At 40.1% G+C, this 21261-nt stretch overlaps 6 protein-coding genes across 6 annotated transcripts in view; 2 read left to right on the top strand and 4 right to left on the bottom strand.

Moving 5' to 3' along the window:
• The window catches only part of LOC108141839 (protein numb), a 29818-nt gene extending 19600 nt beyond the window's left edge, over positions 1 to 10218 (bottom strand). The window contains exon 1 of the mRNA XM_017265425.2: positions 9751 to 10218. The gene's annotated coding sequence lies outside the window, so the exon portion shown is untranslated. The remainder of the gene's footprint in view (positions 1 to 9750) is intronic.
• LOC108141650 lies at positions 6230 to 6940 on the top strand. The gene is made up of 4 exons (XM_017265119.2): positions 6230 to 6289; positions 6346 to 6501; positions 6556 to 6723; positions 6785 to 6940. Exons 1-4 carry the CDS (start codon positions 6236 to 6238, stop codon positions 6938 to 6940), a joined length of 534 nt encoding a protein of 177 aa, XP_017120608.1. The 5' UTR covers positions 6230 to 6235.
• A 264-nt stretch (positions 10219 to 10482) lies between the features above and the next one.
• LOC108141710 (40S ribosomal protein S28) lies at positions 10483 to 10967 on the bottom strand. The gene has a single exon (XM_017265193.2). The coding sequence runs from the start codon at positions 10890 to 10892 to the stop codon at positions 10659 to 10661; it is 234 nt and encodes a 77-aa protein (XP_017120682.1). The 5' UTR covers positions 10893 to 10967; the 3' UTR covers positions 10483 to 10658.
• A 6-nt stretch (positions 10968 to 10973) lies between these two features.
• Positions 10974 to 12892, bottom strand: LOC108141709 (cytoplasmic dynein 2 light intermediate chain 1). Its single transcript, XM_017265192.2, has 2 exons — positions 12502 to 12892; positions 10974 to 11969 (listed from the first exon to the last, which is right to left on the bottom strand). The coding sequence occupies exons 1-2, from the start codon at positions 12703 to 12705 to the stop codon at positions 11064 to 11066; spliced, it is 1110 nt and encodes a 369-aa protein (XP_017120681.1). The 5' UTR covers positions 12706 to 12892; the 3' UTR covers positions 10974 to 11063.
• Positions 12893 to 13090: 198 nt separating this feature from the next.
• LOC108141969 (vacuolar protein sorting-associated protein 54) lies at positions 13091 to 17523 on the bottom strand. Its single transcript, XM_017265619.2, has 2 exons — positions 17047 to 17523; positions 13091 to 16009 (listed from the first exon to the last, which is right to left on the bottom strand). Exons 1-2 carry the CDS (start codon positions 17235 to 17237, stop codon positions 13381 to 13383), a joined length of 2820 nt encoding a protein of 939 aa, XP_017121108.1. The 5' UTR covers positions 17238 to 17523; the 3' UTR covers positions 13091 to 13380.
• Positions 17524 to 18283: 760 nt separating this feature from the next.
• Positions 18284 to 21261, top strand: LOC108142093 (alpha-(1,3)-fucosyltransferase B). The gene is made up of 4 exons (XM_017265788.2): positions 18284 to 18635; positions 19577 to 19983; positions 20443 to 20620; positions 20681 to 21261. The coding sequence occupies exons 1-4, from the start codon at positions 18399 to 18401 to the stop codon at positions 21179 to 21181; spliced, it is 1323 nt and encodes a 440-aa protein (XP_017121277.1). The 5' UTR covers positions 18284 to 18398; the 3' UTR covers positions 21182 to 21261.

Here is a 21261-nt window from a genome sequence, read left to right as displayed (position 1 = left end):
AGAATTTTCAAGTGTCCCTGGGATAAGGTTGCAGATGCAATTAAAAAGCATTTAACGGATTAGGGGCAATGAAAAAAATAAAAATAAATACCAGCATTAAAGGACACAGAAACCTTGAAGGGGTGAGCAGCGTGTGAACCAAGCACGATTTTATTGGAATTTAATTTAATAGAGCTTGTGCAACTAGGGCAAAACCAGTTGAAAATGCCAGTGAAAATATTTCAAGCTTTTGCTGTGCAGATATAAATTCTAATCAATTTTCTAGAAAATTTCCATAGCTAGTAATTACATTTCTCAATACATTGTTTACCAACTCCCCTAAGCCGCTCAGGTAACAATGTCATCTCATTAGGACGTTAAAGATTAAGGTAAGAAATCCAATAAACATTTTGCAGCTTAGTTTAATGACTTTGAGAAATATTAAGCAAGCCAACTTTCGCCCATTAGGTTGGTAGATAGTGATATTCCAGCTTAGGGTTCCCCATTGGCCATAACTATAAATATCTCAATTGTGGCTCAGCTCTCGCTTAACCATTACGCATCCAATTTGTTGGCGCATCATCAACTTCATGGCTTCTCCTACCATTTGCCCACTCCCGCCGAGATACAAATGGCACCTAAAGTGTGTGTAATGCAATTCCATTTTACAGCATTTCTTCATCAGATTCTCCTCCGATTCTTTTTTCCTTTTATTTTCTGCAATAGCCGGAGTCATGCGCCGGCAATTTGGAACGGTTCCAGTGGACTCTGGGCTCCCATGTCCGACGTCAGTTAGTCCAGGGCTCAGGGCTCAGAGCTGACTAGATGTAGATGCAGATTCAGATCCAGATGCAGATGCAGACACAGTGTGCTGACAACGACCGCGGACACCAATTGGAACGTGCTCGTTTAGTTTTTCCTCAGCACAGTTTCAGATGCTTAAATTGCATTAATGCAATTCGTTTTTCTGGCTGACACTCCCTTCATTCTGTTCATTTCCTTTGGGGGGGAGAAAAGTGCCAAGCGAATGTCGAATTGTGTGTGTATTTTAAGACAGGAGAGTTGAATTCTGAGAAAAACTAATGCTTTAATTTCTTAACAAATATATTTGTATTTTAAATTATAAGATGAATGTTAATGGGGTAATATTTCCTTTATTTAATTTTACTAAATTTGAAAACCAACCAAATTTTAAATATGTTTTTTTCCCAAAAGGTATTACCAAATTTAAATTTCAATCCCTAAAAAACACTTTACATTTTTATATGTTTAAAACAAGATTGAGAATTATCATTATAAAAGATTTTTACTTCATAGGTCTATGGGATCTGTGTTGTATTTGAAAAATATCTATTAAAAAATCATTTTTTTGCTCCCCAATATTAAATGTTTTAACGTTTAACAAACAAATTTTTTAAATATTGATATGATGATCTAAAAATTGAAAGATAAAAGTAGTAATTTTTAAATACTGACATTTTAAAGAGCGCATTCAGAACAAAGTAATAATTAAGATTATTAAGATCAAATTTAAGCAAACAGATTTTTGTTAATATCAAAAAATAAATAGTTATGTATTTTTTATATAACCTGAGTTCCTATTATACTAAATTGTTCTTTAAGTGTTTCATTACATATCCTGAACCGCATTGGCGATGTTGTTTAATTGAAAATAAAAATAATTAGCTTATCACTTGATCCGGCTGAAGAAGGAAACATGTATTCGCTAGATTAACACTCGACAGTTGTAAAACGGATGGTGGTAAATTTCGAGCCCCCTCACGTGAATCAATAAAGGAAATGATACCTTAAGGCGTGGCTCAGTTGATTGGTGTTCTAGGTTTTCGTGGTCGCCGTTCTGCTGGGGCATGCCACAAGATTAATGATGGCCGCAAAGGCGCCTAAACTTGTTTAAGACCACGCCAAAATCGACACCCCCACAAAAGTGCCAGCACCCCCACACACCAACATAGTGTAGTTGTGCAACTGCTAATCCTCCATCTAGTCGTTCGGAGACCATAAACCAAAGGCCGTCAGACACTTAATGAGGCAGAGTGCTCGACACACTCTCCCCGTATCCCCATCCTATATATTCTTAAAGCCATATCTACTGTCTTCTTCTGGAGTTTACCTCTCGTTTTTCCATCTGCCAAAGACGTTTCCATTTGCCAACGCAAATATCAACATCGTGTACTTTCGTAGTTGCTTTTGTTGTGGTTATTGCTTTTATTATTGTCGTTGTTGTTACTGTTGTTGTTGTTGTTGTGGTTTCAGCTTTTTCAATTGCACTTGAGGTGCTTCTTCCTCTTCGTCATCAGCACACACCTTCGAGGTGGAAAACAATAACAAGAAGACTAAGCATAATAAAAGCCGGATGTCCATTAATGTTTTTCTCTGCTGAAATTCTATATTTTTTCTTATTGCCTGTGGGTTGATTGGACTGGAGCATATAATGCTTTCATGCACCCACATAGTATGTGGGTGTTTGCTTTTAAATTTGCTTCCTCTCATCTTTGGAATTGGTTATCGTGAAATGAAAAACTTGTGGTTCGACCGAGAAGTCTAATTTGCCACAAGGACTGGAGGTAACGAGTAAGGTGAAATTGATTGAAATCGATTTCATGGATAAAGTTGAGAAAATTTTTCTTATTCCTGGGGCGAAATTATTTTAAAAGGGGGAAATCAGGAACGAGATTTTCTGGTAATTTTAATGTTTATTGTTAAATCATTTGGTATTTAGGCCTAAAAACTGAGAATATTGGAAAAAAAACAATTAAATGGGTGTGCCACAGAAATCAACTAGTTTGCAACTGGCTAAAAAGGTATATAAAAGTAAGAAACATATATACAAAAATCTAGAAGTCTGTTGTAATTTTAAGTGATAAGATAATTTTTTAGTGCATACTTTCGGACACTGTATGAGGTGGTGAAAAAAAGGTAGGGACTTAAAACAGTAAGGTTTCAAAGCAAGTCTCTATTGTAATAAATTGCAATTCACAATCGGAAAATACCTTCAGATTAAAGCAAATCAACCCTGTAAGGAACGGTTGACATTTTCACCAGCTTAAGGAGTCATGCCACAAATTTGTTCGCACGCCCACGATATGAGATTCTTGGTTATTCCCACGGGAACTGTGGGCAGAACACGCGCCACGGCCATTGCTCAACCCAGTTTCAAGTCCTTTTCTCCTTTTCTCTTTCTCCAGAGAAACAACCGGGCCAGAGAAAAAGCTGTTCTCAGCATTTACACTTGTAGCTGAAACATAAAGACAAACGCCTGCCGCGGCGACGCTTAAGGATAATGTGCCGCACGCTCGGTGCGGCCCACAAATGCCAGGGAGTGTCCTTGTTAACCCCGGCAGTCCGGCAGGGAAAATCCGCGAGGGTGCGCCGGAAATCATGCAAAAACGTGCCGAGCACGAGCCGTTGAGGAAAATGAAGGAAAACTTTCCAAGTTACTGGCAATTGGTGCCTGGCAGTGACAGTTCCCCATCTAATTTCTCTGGTTTGCTTTCGTTTTCGGCTCGGTCCGAGGCAACAACCCCATCAATCTGGCCAAAGCCGCTAACTGACATATTAATTGCTCATAAGGCATAAGGCAGTCACCACCAAAAATGTAATCCCCCTGATTGGGCGCCGGGGGTTGCTAACAATTGTGCAAAACATGCAAATTTTATAGGCTGGGAACATTTTCTCCGCATGAACTGGCTTTTGACCTAAGCACATCCTGGCTCAAGTGTCTGTGGCATTATCCTTCGCCCGCCAGACAGTTGCCTTAACGCATCGCTGCCCTTTTTGGAGCGAAGGAATTGTGTCTCGAGGATGTGAGCGCTCCTGCTAAATTGCTCATTAGCTGGATCATGAACTAGAGTAGTGGGAAAATAGGATAGCTATTTGAGTTCGAGTTACTTTTAGAGAGGGAGAAGGTCGTGGGAACAAAGAAAATTGTTTTGACTTAGGTCAGGTACAAAGTAACCCGGTAAAATGGTACAAAATTCGTATAACTAACTAAAGGAGAGATCCTTACCACAACACTTTAAAAATATAAAAAGTATTTCAATAAATTAGTTTATGATATAACATTTTCTATGATAAAATTGTACAAACAAAATTTTATATTTAAATAAAATACTGGTAGACTTTCTAAATGTTGTAAAACGAAGAAGACCCTCTGCAAAGTAAACTTCTTAACTGTTTTTACTCCAGTTATCTGGCACATCCCCACCTACAACCCACGAGTTCTTCAAGCCCATCATCATCAGCCACCCTTTGCAGCATTAATTGGTAAATTGTTCAGCTGATATCACAATTTAATTATCACACATTAATTGGCTGAAGAACGAAACTGCACCCAGTACTCCCAGTCACCGGTGGATGTAATGAACGAAGAGCCATCTGGGAACTGCCTACAATCGAATTAAAGTTAATTTTTCATGCTCTACTAAAAGTTATGCACACTTTGCGTTTGTCAACCAACGCTGGCTGGGCGGTGTTCGTGGGTGATATTTTTAAGGGAGGAGAGGAGCGCTATGGACGCGATTTACGGGTGGAGCCACATCCAGTCTCTAAGTGGGATGTCAGTCGATGCCGCGCTGCTGTCGTGCTTGGTTGCTCATTTATGACCATGGAGCACTGCCAGAACGTATCTGCCAGATACTCGCACTCGTACTTGTACTCGTACACGTTCTCGTACTCGTACTCGGCACGCACACAGAATGCAATTGCGGTACGGAATGGAGTGGTATCGGAAGTTGTTGATTCAAGGCTCCGGATAGCAGCTTTAAGTCACCTTCTGGTCGTTTGATGCTTCAGTGAGCTGCGACTGCAGTCCCTTCCCTTCCCTTCCCTTTTCAACCCATTTCCTTCGCTCGCGGGGATTGCAGTTCATTGTGCTCCATGCTCCATGCAACTGGGTTACCTTTTCACTGGGACAGGGCACTGATTTTATTCTGTTCTGTACTCTGAACATGGTTAAGGAAGGGTCAGTCCGGTCATGCTCGGGGAGAAGTTAATTAATGTAAAGCTAACTTTAAGTTTCCGCTTTTAAAAGTTGATGCAATCGTACATTTGAAAAGTTTTGGGGTAAAACGGTGGGTATTATTCCGCTATTTTATGTGTTTTTGAGAAGTTTAAAGTTATATTAAATCTCACCTGGTTTTGCTATTGCAGTTTACATGTAAAACTATGCGGGCAACCAATTTTTTAAGGGTTAATAGAGTTAAATCGTTTTTAAATATTATGAAAGGTTAGCCGAAATGATTGGGCCGCTGAATATTTTTATTTTCATTATATTTAATAACTATGCCAATTAAACTAAAAAATGTTAATATTGATTTATTACAAAATAAACTAATAAATTATACTTATTTTATAAACTTAAGGGTCTTATCGTATTTCAACAACGTATTACTTGGTTAGTTTGATACTTCGGCGGGCTAACAAGCCAAGATTTGCATATCGATTATGCAACATTATCGTTGGCTGACATTTGCCATCATGCCATCGCGTCTTTCTGCATTTCCAATGACAGATGGCATTTCTTAGTGGTGCGAAGACGCATCTGCAATATTTATGCACATAATGCGCGCACTGCAAATGTATCTTTGTGCATCGCAGATGCCATTAGATTTACGAGCATGCCGCATGACAAAGAAGCTTGTTCCTGTCTGTCTGTCTAGCTGTTTGCTTGTGCTTCCAATGGCAGCCACGTCGACGAAATCTTGATAAATTTGTAGACAAACAGTCGCGGCTTAGGAGGCACAAGCGTGCCATTCGGTCACCCACTATATGATTTATTCTTTGGCAATAATTAATCAAATACCGAACCAAGAGAAAACTACATTCCCCAAGTTTTTCCTTAATTCTAATTCTTAAGTGTTTCAACTCGGTTTTCATAGAAGTGTTATTGAATGTATATGGTGTATTAAATGTCTGTGTAAAAGTAAATTAAAGTATAAAATTTTATAAAAAGAAATTGTAAAAAAAAAATTAAAGTCAACTTCAGATTGTTTGACACAAAGCTAAAAAAAAACTCCATTATAAGGTTTGTTTACAATTTTGTAGAATCTAATGCTAAATACTCTCAATAATTTGGGTCCCATTATTGTTATTATTATAAGTCGATTACAACATGTGGGCAGTCGTTGAAAGTGATAATCTCCTCAACCAATAATTATTTCAAAATTTCAAAAATAATATTAAATAATGAATATAAGTTAATTGATTTCAGTTTTCCCGGGTCCGTCGAAACACAAAGATGTACGCAAAGCCAGTATTCCATTTACTTGTGCTGTCGTTAATAATAAAAGAGGTCAGTGTAAAAAAAACATAATGTCCCATAATTTTTTTAAAGCTTTTAAAATAAAGATTATTTCTCGGGTGGAGTTTACTAATTTGAAGTGTAAGACCATGCATAAGGACATTTTGGAATTTGAATATTGCACTTTAAAGTCGATTAACCGTACCTACAAATACGTCTCTGGAAAAGTTAATCTGTATAAAATTCCAATTACAAAAGCCAAGGTAAAAGTATTTACAATTTGTTGAAACTTAACGCAATGAATATCAACATTTCAGGTTAATTTTGGACTATACAAACGGTTAAATGGATATAAGCCCTTTCTATACAATAAAACGGTAGATGCATGTTATTTTTTCAAACATCAAAAGTCCAACCCTGTCGCCAAGTACTTCTACGATTTTGTTAAGGGAGTCTCGAACTTAAACCATTCCTGTCCATATGATGTATGTAACAAACAAATTGTTGCAACAGTAAATTTTTACAATGATTGAATTATGTTTTTAGCATGATATTATAGTTGACAAACTTTCCACGGAGTCCATGAATTACCACCTCACGAAAACACTTTCCTACCCGGAAGGCGACTACCTGTTGGAGTCTCATTGGATTCTTAATGAGATTCCTTCTGCAGTAGTCCAATTATACTTGTCTCTTTTCTGAATGGCAATCAACTATATATATATATCCACACTTGTTAAATGAAATACTGTTTTTATTCTGTGGATTTTTAAGCAAATAAATATGTTAATGCGTATAAATTATTATGTAGTCGGTGTCCAAAGCCAGAAACGACCGCCATTAATAAATAATTAAATTGAAATTTATAGTTAATTTAAAAATAATATGCGAACTATAATTATGTATCGTTTAAGAAATAAAGCGACCAGTTAGCCGGATATTTCTGAATATCAGCATACTAGTAAGTTATTGTCCGCCCCTAAGGTAATTTATACGTTTGATAACCGTATCACTTACAATATAGATTAAATGTTGTATAACAATCATTACGGGTCTCATTTTATTAGATTTGATAACAATATTTCCATTTTCTTCTATTTAGACATGTTATTTTAAATGTGTATTAGTTTGCTTTGCTTTCATAATAGCTATTAATGATCATTTCACTTTTATATACCCTCTAAAAATTCACTTATCTTCCCACTGCCTCAATTGAAATCATAAGATAAACCTTTATGCAAATTGTATCTTTCTCATTGTGGATGTTTTCCGCTTCGTACCCTTCCCAACCGCAATCGCATCTCAGTTGCCAGGCAGTCAAAGGGGAAATAATTCGTTTCGCGACTAATTGCCATCTTAAATTATATTTGACATTTAATAATAAATGTTGATTGCGCTGTGAACTGATCGCACCCCCACTTGTTATTTCATATTTGGCTGCTCCATAAACTTGATTGCTTGATCTTCTCCTCACACTTTTTTTTGGGGGGCCATTTGTCATTCTCTGTTTATTATATCTTTTTGTTTAAAATTCAAGTTTTTCGGAGCTTTAATTAACAGATTTCTTTTTATCGTCTTTTTTCGTGTGTATGTATGTGCAAAGTTCTAATTTACACGCTCTTTCATGGTTCAATTAACATTTTCGAGTGCAAGTCATTGGCCATGCTTTTTCTGTATTTATGAATATGTATATGTATATTTATATGAAGTAAGGTCGTTGTATTTTCCGAAAGGCTTTTCGAAAGTAACCAATGCCAAAATGAACATAGCCAAGTTACTGAGTGAGTCAAAGGAGCTTTACTGTTACCAACCGCCAGTGCCGACAGCATGGTTTAAGGGGTCTTAATACAAATTATTATGATTAATCATCACACACGAATACAGGCAAGCGACTAAGTTACGTACATATATACGTTTTGGTTTCCACGCCCTCAGGTCAAAACCGTGGGCTGAGGTGAAAAAAAAATGTTAAATGTTCAAGCATTTTGTTTGCTTTGTTCTTTTCAAGCCGAAATAAAAAAGAGCTACGGGGCAATTAATAGACGTATTCTTTGAATTCAAATTCTAAGCGTAGGCATATCCAAGTAAGGCAAGTAAACTCGAGTTTTTGAAGTCATAACTTTAATAATTTATTAACAAACGAGTCTAATGCGATAAGATAAATATTTGTGTTCACATCCAATACACTTATTTGTTTGTTTTGGCGATCAAAACAAAGCAAAACTGCGATTGGGGTCAAAGGATGTAATAAAGAACGAGGAAACCGAAAAGCGTGCCAGTTATGAAAACACCAAATAAAACAACAACAATAAACAGGCTGCCAGCGAAGAATTTCCAATAATGCAAGCGTCGCAAGTCCAGCGTATACAAAAATAAAACAAAAAAAAAGGAAATACGAAACCAAAACACCAAAATTAAATGGCAGCAATTGAATACCCTAACGATTTGCGTTATTCAAAATGCAAATGAATTTAATCATAAATCTTTTATGAAAGAAAATAGCCTGCTCATGTTAGGTAAAATTAAAAAAAAAAAAAGTAGCCTCGTCTCTAATTCAAAAGTTATTAGCTCAAAGGCACAAGAATAAGGGAAAAAACAGATGTTTTAAAAATAGAAAAAGTTAACTTTTTAAGGAACATCAGTATAGGTTTTTTTTAGAGCGTGGGTTTTGTTTGTAGAAAAGGTCACCCTTATTAAATAAAATCCTTTTAAAAATTCTTCTGTATCTTTTTACATCTTAAATTTTGTTATAAATTTAACTTTTTTCAAAAGATATTTGTTTATGGCCCTTGCAAAGCGTTTTATAATGTTGCCATAGTGTCTTTGTGCTCAAGTAAAGCTGCCAAAGAAACGACCAGATATCGGAAAATTCGCAAAAGATATTACAACTGGAGTACTTAAAATCAACTTAAGAGCAATCAGAATGTATTACCATCATAACCGGTGAAAACCTGAGTTATGCGGATTTTTTTATCGCTAATTGCCGTTTTTATATACATATTCAATCTTCAGAGATTTTCTCGCACATAAGTAACAGAATCTTAGCAGTAAAAAAGCTTTGTTAAGTAAGTCGCAAAGACCACGGGAATGCGGTTATGCCCCGAGTAAATCGGTATAGGGTAACAGATCGCGACCATATGGCGTTTGGGTCGCGTTGCCTTGGCAATGTGACAAAATGCAAATGCGGCTAACGGTAAGCTGCAGGAAAACTGTTTCTGTTCTTGATTAAATACACACACACACACACACGTTTACAACAGAAACACGCACATTTGCACACGCTCACGTGGAGAAATAAAATCGCAGGAAAGTACAATATAAAAAGAGCGCCAGAAACGAAGGAGCCCAAAAGAAAATCGATAATTTGGTGTTTTGGGGTTTGCTAGTTGTTTTTGTTGTGACCAACGAAAAAAAAAGTTGTGGAGCACGAAAAATTGGAGCAGAGTAATTTTGCTCGGCTCTCGTGTGTTATATGTGTATATTTGCCTGAGAAATGTATTATTACAACTCACCTGTGTTGATTTATTTGTCAGGTTTTGAAGTTTCTGGGGGGGGAGCTTTTTCCACAAATCTACGCAAGCTTAAAGCAATTTAAAAATACTCTTGCTGGTGCCGAAAATAAAGCCGAGAAAAACAAACAAAGCGAGAAACTCCGTTTCGGACTGATTACACAACGCCGAGAAACTTTACGTTCGCGAAGTTGGAGACTTTATTGGGGCATGGGCCTCGTATCGAGCTGGTTTTAATTACAATGTTTCAGGGCCGCGTCACTTCTCATGTTTCTGTTGGTTCAGCTATTCATAATTTCCGTACAATTCGCGCACCGGAGTTTTTGCCAAATAATTCGCACCAAACAAATGGCCCACACCACACACAACCGCGCGTGCACGCACACACACGAACGCGATGTAGAGAGAGAGCTCCGCCACGCGAGAGCCGTTCAATGCGACCTGAGCTGGAAATCCAACTGAAAACCCAACTGAAACGCCAAGCGAATCCCAACCGAATCCCAACCGAAACGTCGGCAGCGCAGTCGACGTCGTGTGGAGCTCGAGCTCCCCCAAAGAGCGAGCGAGAGCGATATAGGCCTGTGGGGTGCGTTTTGCGCTCAGCTGAGAGTTGTGTCTCGCTTTTTATAACGGTAGATTCAAAGGCAACTTGTGACTGGCAAAGACGTTTTGTTACAACCCTGGATTGGCGTTGCCAGTATTGTGTAATTGATAGAAAATATAAAAATTCAATTATTAGGTTAATAACTAAAACATTTTTATTTATCAAAGTTATAGTTGTTATTTTGATTCACAACATATAATTTATTAAGCTCGCCAGGATAACCTATAGGGCAAATTAAATTTCCCCCTGTATTATACTTTATTTAAGTCAAGGCACAGCAAATAAGTTATTAATTATTCATAACTTGTTATAGTTTGTTATCTCCAAAGTTGCTGTTGCTGCTGCTCGAGGACTGCCATGTCAATTCGGTATCCTCAAAATCGACTATATCTCCCAGACGCACGGGTTCCTTGACAGTGCGCATAAATTGCATCCTGGGCTGATCCACCAGCTGCACCCGTACTTCGGTTAAAATTCCATGGGCTCCAATGCGATTCAGGATCTTGATAACACGAGCCTTGGATGCGACCGGTTGCGACATTTTTGGAAACTGACAACAAAGCTATTTGAAAAGGTCTTGAATTTTACCAATGACAATTTACACAATGCTTGTAAGACACAGTTTTATATTGCTTCAACAATGACTGCTTTTAGTTTTATTTTTCATATTATTTAATACTTTGAGGTACACAATATTTATCCCATTATTTTCTTAATTTTTAATACTCTCAAACTTTCCGCGGAGAAGAACGTCCCTCATTATACCAGCGAGTTCCTCGTTCTTTTGCGAACGCATCTCATCGATGAGGGACTCCTTGAAGCCGGGATCCTTGGACGGATCTGGGGTTTCCTGTAGCTGCTGTTTCTCCAACTGCAGCTGTGGCACTTCCACCCCGAAGGTGGCTCCAATGTGCTCCACACTTGGAGCTCCTGTTTCTCCAATTTTCGACCAACTGTCCGTTCCGAACCAAATGCAAAGTGGTTCATTGAAATCCGTCACATGGGAGCGGAATGGATGGGCTGGACTGCCGAAACCCAGGTGGCTGATGGTGTCTCTTAGGACCTTGGCCAGTTTGGGCATCCGCTGGGAGTAGAACAGCAAGGCGCCACCAATGAGATGGGCCATGGATCGCAGGCAGCGACAGGTGTGTTTTCTGATAGTTGGATCAAGACCAGCAAATACATCGTACTTCCCACCAACAATTACCACTGGAAAGGGCAACGGTTCGAGGTTTCCCAGATCCTCCTGGTTATGTTGACCCACTCGCTCCATGGCTCGTTGTTCAAGGATTTCTCTGAGATCCGCTGTAGAGTTCTGCATCAATTGTTGCGCCGTATCTCTCAATCCCTTGTAGGCACACTCCAAGTCAGTCCAAAATCGCTGTGGCTGCGACAGATCCAGCATTATAAAGACGGCTAGTTGCTGCAGACCATGTGTCCTCATGGGAACCTCCAGCAATTGCTCGGCATTGTCCAGGGATCCCAGTTCCCAGACATTCATCACTTGAGGCGACTTGCCACTCCCAATTCGCCGACCAAAACTATATTCCAGTGCAAGAGTTGGACGCGTTGCGTGTTCCTCGCGATCGAAAAACTTATTGATAGCCGTCGTCTTACCCTGAAAGGAGGAAACATTGGATACAAATATAATTCACCCAAAAGAAGGTTTTTTAAACTAAAAACACCCAAAATAACGTTTTTTTAATAAGAATAAATTATCATTTGAAGTCCTAGAATTTTGTAAATATTTTTCTTGTTTGCTTTTTATGGGTAGGGATTTCTCTCAACGGTTTTTTTTTTTAAAGCTAAACGATTTTTTCTTTTCTTTAGGAAATAAATTTTGGTTTTTATGGGTAGTTTCATTATAGAAATCTATCGTGCTAACATATCGTGTCAGTAATTGAAGCTAATAAAGTGAAACTTCTACGTAAAAATATTTAAAAACAATAAAGTTATATAATTTTTACCTAGTATTTACCATTACAGACATTTATACATACAAGTTAAGCTATTATAAAAAACACAATTTCGACTTTAAATAGTCTAAAAAATACCTAACTGTAGAGATACTACACAGCTACTTTAATTTTTGACAGGTATCATTGAGATCTCTATATAAAATTGATTTAATCAACTTCTTGATTGCTCACCACACATTTGCTGCCCAGGAAAAGAAGGGTTCGTTCCTTGGGCATCGTGGTGGCCTCCAGTTGACGGAGCCGCTGTTGCTCCTCCGCCAGCCGACCGGCAATGTCCTGAATGCTGGGCGTGGCACTTTCGCCACCCTCGTTACTTTTCTCAAACATTTTTTGAAGACGCTTGTGCAGGCTGTGAAAAATCTGCGGCAAGCGCATTGCACAGAAAGTGAAAAAAATTAAACTAATGCGTTGTGTTTGTCATTTTTAACGGTTGCCATTGACGACTGAGACAGTCTGGCAACGCCAATGCCTATGGATAGCAAAGAAACCGTTACATTTAGAGTGAGTGTCTATTTTAAAATTTAGTTTTTATAAAAATTAGCAACTTTTTGAGAGAAGAGAAAACTTGCAGCTATTATTATTTAAGTTAATTTGCAAATAGGCATTTAAATTAAAATACGAATAATAGTAAACAAATTTTTATCACAAAATACCTCTAATCGAATATTTCAAAAACTTAAGCACTGAAAATTCAAATATTTCTTTTGTATCACAACCACTATTTAACGTATTCCACCGCCTTTGATTGAAACGCATTTAATATGTTTTGTTTATTAACTATTCTTTTATCATAAGCCTTTCCGTTGACTTTACGCTTAAGTGTTATAAAAAGTGCGCAACAAAGAAACACATTTTCGATTTTCGTTTCTATGGGGCGGAACATAAAAGTACAAGCAATGTACAGTGGAGCCAACAAAACACAGACCGAATGGACGCGAAAATTGAAATTCTACAAAATAAAACAAGGATAACAAACAATGAAGACAAGGAACTTGGCTGGGAGGCGGCGAAGGAGCACCGCTTCGGCCAGATTGGAATACTCGGGAATGCTCAGTAGAGCCAGATCTCCTCCAGAATCCCGTTGTCCAGCTGCTCGGCGGGCAGGGCTTTCAGTGTGCGCAGCGTCTCCATGTAGAAGGTCAGCTCCGATGTGACCACACCATGCTGCGGACCCCCATTGTTGTTCACATTCAACTTGAGCAACTGTTCCCGCAGCTTGTCCTTGAAGTTTCGATGCACTACGCCATAGATCTCGTGGATCTGTGCCTCCGGCAGCACTCCGGCGATTGCCTCGTGCAGTTTCACCAGATGCCTGGAGATGTGGCGGAAAGTCTGTGAAGGAATGGGCGGTCGTGCCTCCCAGGCGTCCAGTTGGGCTGCCAGCCTCTCCGACACTATGCCATGGATTTTGTTTTCGATCTCCTTGATGTGACCCTGGTAGTCGCGTTCGATGGCCTCGTATCCACTCATCGCCTGGAAGTGCTCCTTCAGTTTAGGCAGCAGCCAAAGAACCAGTTGCAGTGCTCGTGAAACTAGCGCCAAATTGGTGCTTGTAATGGTCTTTAGCCCAGCCACTCGCATTGCTCCGGCTCCGATGATCAGTTGGCAGCTTCGTGAGTTGAAACATCGCAGCAGATCAACCACATTCCTCGCATGATAGCTGGCCAGCAATGGCAGCCGATGGGCACTACCTCCATATTCGTACAACATACGGATAAGCATGAGCGAAGCACTGACCAAAGTGTATGGCTGTTTGCCTTCCACCAGGAGCACGGGATTGCCGGCGCCATTGCTTATGAGATTACCTGAGATCTCTGGCTTGGCGTAGTCCCCAGCGGCCATGCGCTCGATGATCCTCTGAAACTCGTGCGGAATGTCCACCTGACGCCAGCGCTCCTGGTCCAAAAGCAGCGACAACTTTTGCTTCCGTTCAGAATGGAACCTTTGGGCGTAACGCGAGGCTTGGACTTTCAAAGCCAGCTGGAGAGGCACACTGGCCACTCCGCATATGCTGCGCGTTGTCTCGCCAAACTGATCCACAATCTCCGAGAGCTGGCAGAGCTCCGGCTCACTCGCCGAACTCTTTTCGAGGCTCTGAGGGGACACAATATTGGCACAACGCTCATGGCAGTAATGGCAGACGGCTTGCAGGAGCTGCTGCAACTGGCAATGCAATTGCTCATGGTGTCCGGGACTCAGAAAAGCTTCCGAATCGATCAGATTCACTGCATCCTGGGCACCCACAGCAGCGTCCGCTGTTTGTTGCATAATACCCACAACGGTTTTGATGCGTTCGAGAATGGAAACGAGAGCCTGACTGGATCGCAGCAGCAGGGCAATCCATTCCGGCAGGGTGAGCTCCAGGGCCTGCTCCCCGTGACCCGTCAAACTGATCTCCTGATCGCTGTCACTGCGCGCCAACACCTCGATCAGCAGCTGTTTGATGATAGCCCGTATGGTGGCAATGGCCTCTTGCTGGTAGCACTGGACGAAGGAGAAGTTCTGCTTGCGCAGCAGACCCATCACAATGGCCACCAGTTTGTCCTCCTCGGCGCAAACGCTATCCGTTTCCCCTCCGGGGACATCCGACAGTGGTCGATTGAGATCCGCGGCAGCATAGCGTTCGAATTCTGTGGTGAGCATCTTATCGATTAGCTTCTCCATTTCGCTTAGCTGCATGGGCAGGTGCTTGAAACAGTGAATGCCGAGTAATTCGGCCGAAAGGATTTCCTGGGTGGTTCCTATCAAGTCCAGTGCAGCCACATAATCCTGGGTGCCCAGGAGAAGTTGCAGCATCGGCTGGGTCTTGTGCACGGTGGCCATCAGTCGGAGTTTGTCCAGCGTGAGGTTGTAGTGCTGTCGTCGTTGGGCAAAACGCAGCACCCTAAAGCTGTCCACAACCGAGTGGCTGTGGAGTTGCGCCAGTGCTGACCGCAACTGACGCACTTGGTCCGCCGCCTGTTCCATTTCGGCCAGAATGGCATGCTGCGTGGTCATGGCGTGAAAGAAGGCAGCCGATTTCTGTGAGACCTGCTGCGCTATCTTCACCTCCACCATGTCCAGGTAGAGACTCAGCTGTTCCTGCAGCTGGCGGCCTGTCTGCTGGTGTGCATCCGGACTGGAAGCCGTTGTTTGCATGTAATTGGGAAACACTTGCTTGAAGGTGGCCGGATGATGCAGCTGTAGCTGCGATTTCAGAAAGATCTCGGGCACCGCACTCAAGTGGCTGGGTGTCTGCGGTCCAGTTGCCCCTTGTGCTCCATTCTCCAGCGGTTTGTCTCGCTCCAGTTGCTGCTGGCGGCGCTCATGCCACCGATATCGCTTCCCAATGCTCCCCAAATACACGGCAAAGTCGGCATGCGTTATATCCGGCAAACGGGGAGATGGCGGCACATGACTCCGCTCCACAAAATGCTCGCCCCATTTCTTGGTGAAGAGATTGCTCTGCTTGCCGCGCGAGGGATCGTTGAGCACGGCTGGCAGGTTCTGGGCGGCCGAGTAGACTCCCCATTCGGGAGGCATCTCGCGCGTGTGCTGGTTGACATGGTACTTGGCCACATGGGCGTCATAGTCGCGATCCGAGACTCCGTCCAGTGGCAGAGAGGCACATACTCCGTTGAAGCCATAGCGACAGACGAAGGAGCCGCCCTCCCGGGTGCAGTGGCGATTTCGTAGGTGACTGAAATGGGTAACAAACAAATTGGTTTTAATTGTTATCAATTCTACGTACTTTCCCTGTTGCTACCTTTAATTACTTATTTTATTGGTCAATTTATGTTTTTCCCTAATTTATTGGTTATTTAAATACAAATCGAACTTGTTCATTCCGCTAAAGTATGTTACAAAATGATTAAACGTAAGCAAATTTATTAAAGTTTATTAAATTAATATTTTCGATTTATTGATTATTAAAGTTTATTATTCAAATTAATGTTATAGAATTAATAGATATTGTACCTTTACGAGGCTTTCTAGGAAAGTTTGGGTTCTTCAATAACTTTCGGATCGTTGATCTTAAAATTGTTATTATAATTTGACATTGATTTTACTGAACGTTATTTTACCTTCTGAACAAATTCAGAAAATTCATCTGAGACAGAACAGATAAAGACTTCAAGTTTATGGATGCTCGACTGTAGTCATACAAAGTTAATTGCTTGTACCTGCTGCCTGTTTAATTTTACCTGATTTATTTATCACTTGAACTCGTTCATACGTACTTGGAAAAGATAAAAAAGATCACTTGTTGGTTTGTCTTGCTAATTGATTAGGTTATATTCTGTTAGAAGATATATTTCAGACAGTCGAAATAAAGGCTTTGATTTATGGATGTTCGACTGCAGTTATAAAAAGCAAATTGGTTGTAACGGCTGCCTGTTTAATTTTACCTGAATATTTATCACTTGAACTCGTACATACGTACTTGGAAAAGATAAAAAAGATCACTTGTTGGTTTGTCTTAATAAATGAGTAGTTTATATTCTGTTAAAATTGGGTTAGAAGATATATTTCAGACAGTCCAGAAAAAAGGCTTTGATTTATGGATGTCGACTGCAGTTTTAAAAAGAAAATTGGTTGTAACTGCTGCCTGTTTAATTTTACCTGAATATTTATCACTTGAACACATACACTTGTACATATGTGGGTAAGATAAAAACCTGGCCAAATCAGCCTAGAAATGGAATAATGCTGATGGGATTCGCAGACGGCACTCACTTGACAAAGTCGCTGATGGTCTTAAAATGCTCCCTGGTGCAGTAGTAGCAGCTTTGCCAGCTGGGCGCCGTTCCTCCACCGCCACTGGCCGTGGACAGCTTCCGGAGCCCGGGATTTCCCGATCCCGATCCCAATCCCAATGCCGAACTAACGGACGTGGCGGCATCTCCGGCGGACCTTGTCGTGGCCATAACACATGCTCTGCGGCTAAAGTCCCGCGCCGTATGGTTTCCCCTTGGTGGTTTGCCTGCTCCCAATCGTTGACGTGTTATGTCAATGTTTGTTTTCTACCTTCGCTCGACGACCGTTTTCGGCAGATGTTTCATTTTGGTCGCCCTGCGATGACTCCACACTCGTTGGCTATTTATTGTTGCTGGAATGGTCGCATTTCGTCCGATTTCTGTGTGTTTCTGTTGCTTCGGTCGCTTAATTGAGCAATTGTAAGTGGAACAATATTATGACGAACTGCAGTGTTGCGAAGCGCCAACGGGCTGAATGACAGCTGATGGCGGTTGTACACGGTCAAGCGTGCATGATGCTAAAAGCGTATGATTTTAAAAATTTAAATACCAGTCTTGCTTAATTCCAAAAATTTACATTTATAATATAAGTAGAAGTATATTTAAAAATAAGCAAATATATTAAGATTTATTTATTCAGTATTTTTTAAATAACATTTTTTAATTTAAAATATTATTATTAAAAGGTTTATCAATATTCGATAGTGCCCATATTATGGATCCTAAGCTTACAATTAATGTATGTTACTGCAGTACAAATATCACAGCCAGAGTTTCCCTAGCCAAAATTTTAAAATGAAAATTCATATATTATTTTCTCCATTAGTCACATTTGCCTATAAGGTATAATTTGTCTTAAGGAAATTTTATAAATGTCTGGTTCTGTGAAATTTTACCAAATAATATTTTTTTACCATACAGTGGACTGTTTCTTGCTATTAATAAAACTATTTTAAATAACCGATAATGCGTTTCACGACCTACAAACTTTAAGTTTTTTATACTTTCAATACTATTTTGTAGCGTTATTCTAAGATCTGTGAAATATTTTTTAAATTTTAAAACCAATTTTTTTGGATCAAATAAAGGTTATTATTAAAAAAACTAAGTAACTGCCATCATGCAATAGGTGTGTCTACCTAATTGCATCGTGTAGAGTGTCACTTAAACGAACTTACGTTTTCCAACACTGGCTATTGGCTAAAATCAGCTGGTTTGCTGTTAGTCGAAATTCAGTTTGAGCGAAATTGCGACGCACCGGCTTTTTGAATCCGAACGGTGGGCACCGGAAGCACACACAATATCCGGAAAGTAAGGACTCCCAGGACAGCAATGCGGCTGGGATGGCGCTACTGCATTGCACTGACTGTGCTGGTGGCCATTTGTCTGGTAGTTCTGGTTAAATTTTCGGACAAAATCATAAACGACAGCAATGCCAAGTCCAGCGAGCTCGTCGAGGTGCTCTGGTGGTCAAGGGACATGGAAACCTGGAAATACGACGAGGTGCGCCACTGTGGCATCAACACATGCCGCATCACCAACCAGCGCCACCGCCTTCCGATGTCCCGGGTTCGTGAATAATGCCAAAATACATAAGTCTCAATTTCTATGTCCCACATCCGGCCGGGCTCTTGATAAGAATAATAATAATATGTACAAATGTTGCTCAGATTATCTGGGAGGCTGTTTACGTAGTACTCAAACTCTTGATCAGGATGGTGCTTTGTAAACCCTTCTTTCATTAAATCTATAAAATTTAAAGATTGAATTACTATCATACTTTCATAGATAAAACTAATATCTTTCAAGACAAAAAAATTAATAATAATGTTATGGGTTATAGAATTATATTTACATTTGTTATTTCAATTATTAGATAGTTACACTAGAAGGGACCTAAGTTATTAATTGTAGTTTGGTCTTCTATATTAGTTTATGTTTTTCTATAGAAATTGATTTAGTTAAAGTCTGTTTAAAAGGGAAAAGTAAAAACATTTAGAATTAAACTCTCAAAAAAAAAATTAAAACATACTTTTAAAAACTGAGCTTACTGCGCTTAATTCAAAGCTTAAAACATTAAATTTTTAACCTGGGGATAAATGGGGATTTCTTTAATAATCTGAAATTAAATTTTAAAAACGTAAACCGTCGAGAAATAGTTTTCGCAGCTGCAGCTGCTAAAGCTGTATAAGTACAAATAATTCTAAATATTTAACATAAAAAATAATAACAATTTTTTAAGGAAAAAAAATAAAATAGAGGAAAAAAACATCAGATTTAAATTTATATTACTAATCTGCCTTGAATACCGATTTTAATGCGTTTTCTTTTATCAGATAGAAAGTAATATTAATGAATACAATATTTTTCAACGCTAAGAAGTTTGAAAATACTCTTAGTAAGAATAAACCTTCTTTGACCCTTATCACAATTGATAAAATTACATCTTATGTAATTGTAAAGTAATCAAAAAATTAAAAAATAATTTACAATTGCTATACATTTGGCAGGGCGTTCTGTTCTACGGCTCCAACATAAAGACTGGCGACTTTCCGCTGCCGCGAGCCGAGCATCATGTGTGGGCTCTGCTGCACGAGGAGTCACCAAGGAACACTCCGTTCGTCGCCCATGAAGAGTTCCTGCGTCACTTTCACTTCACCTCCACGTTCAGCCGCTTCAGCAACTTGCCCCTGACCACGCAGTACTTGCCCAGTGGCCAGGCACTCACCTCGAAGGATTACCATGTTTCTTTTGCCGGGAAGTCGAAGTGGGCATTCCGTCCGTCCGTTTCGGTGGCATTCCTGCAAAGCGACTGTGACACGATGTCCGGAAGGGAGGATTACGTCAAGGAGCTGATGAAGTATGTCCATGTCGATTCGTATGGCAGCTGTTTGCGTAACAAAGATCTTCCACAAAGGCAAGTAGGCTACGCATTTTGTGGCCCATTCAAGTGAACACATTTAATTCAGCATAGCACACAATAAACTTAGATAGAAATTCATAGACAATCATGACATCACCTAGATCCACAGAGCTTCCAAAGATCTGCTGTGTAGAGTGCTGGGTGCAATTGTACGGATCATTGCCATGTCCTCATTGCAATCCTCAAATGGAAAAAACGTTTAATAGTCAAAGAAATGTATTTAAGAACTGCTGTTGTCAAAAGGAAACTCACAAAAATCAAGAGTCCTTTTTTACCGACCATGATGAAGAACAAGACTTTGATACGACTTCAATTGACTCAAATGATAGTCGAGAAGTGTAAAAACTTCTTTCACGAAAAAAAGCTATAGAAATACTAAAACTAGTTTACAAAGAAAAAAAAAACGCCTTAAATACCAATCATATAACAACATTCTCGTTCGCTTTGTTGCAGCCTGCAGAACGATTACCTGAACAATCTCTATTCACCGGAGTTGCTGCGATTTCTATCCGACTACAAGTTCATGATTGCCATTGAGAATGCGGCCTGTCCCGATTACATAACAGAGAAGTTCTGGCGTCCATTGGTAATGGGAGTGATTCCAATTTACTTTGGTTCACCCACCATAAAAGTAAGTTGATTTTTTACACTTTATTGTGTCACTGTTAATTATGATACATAAACATTTTAGACTTGGCAACCGAACAAGAAATCTGCGATTTTTGTTAACGACTTTCCCCACCCGCGGGCGTTGGCACAATATTTAGTCGAGTTGGCCGATAACCAAACGGAATACGACTCCTATCGCCAGCACAAACTCAACTGGCGCAACCCCATTTCCAACAAGATACTGCTCCACAATCTGGTCACGCGTCAATATCACATAGGCGATTCGTCTCCGGGAGGATCACTGTTTGACAAGTTTGAGTGTGCCGTGTGCAACTATGTGATCAACACCGCCAGGAACGTGAGGGCCAACTCGCGCCATTACAACTGCCCCGTGGAGCCGGTGTATGCCCATCTGGAGAATCAGGAGATGCCGCAGAATGTCGCCGACTGGCGATCTATGATGGAAGTAGGCCAGTGCCAAGCTAAGATACTGGACGAGTTTTTTCAGCGAAACTACAGCTTCCATGAAGCTGACTTCGAGGCTGAACTCACCCGGAGGATGGAGAGAAATCAATGCAAATAGACTGATATCATCCTAAACATTCCAATAATTAGTGATTAAAGAGTGCCTTATCTACTCTCAGGTTACCATGTGATATTAAA

The sequence above is a fragment of the Drosophila elegans genome, unplaced genomic scaffold, assembly GCF_018152505.1.
Source record: "Drosophila elegans isolate 14027-0461.03 unplaced genomic scaffold, ASM1815250v1 contig_814, whole genome shotgun sequence".
Classification (NCBI taxonomy): domain Eukaryota; kingdom Metazoa; phylum Arthropoda; class Insecta; order Diptera; family Drosophilidae; genus Drosophila; species Drosophila elegans.
The sequence above is the reverse complement of the archived record's forward strand: the minus strand, read 5'-3'. Positions and strand labels throughout refer to the sequence as shown.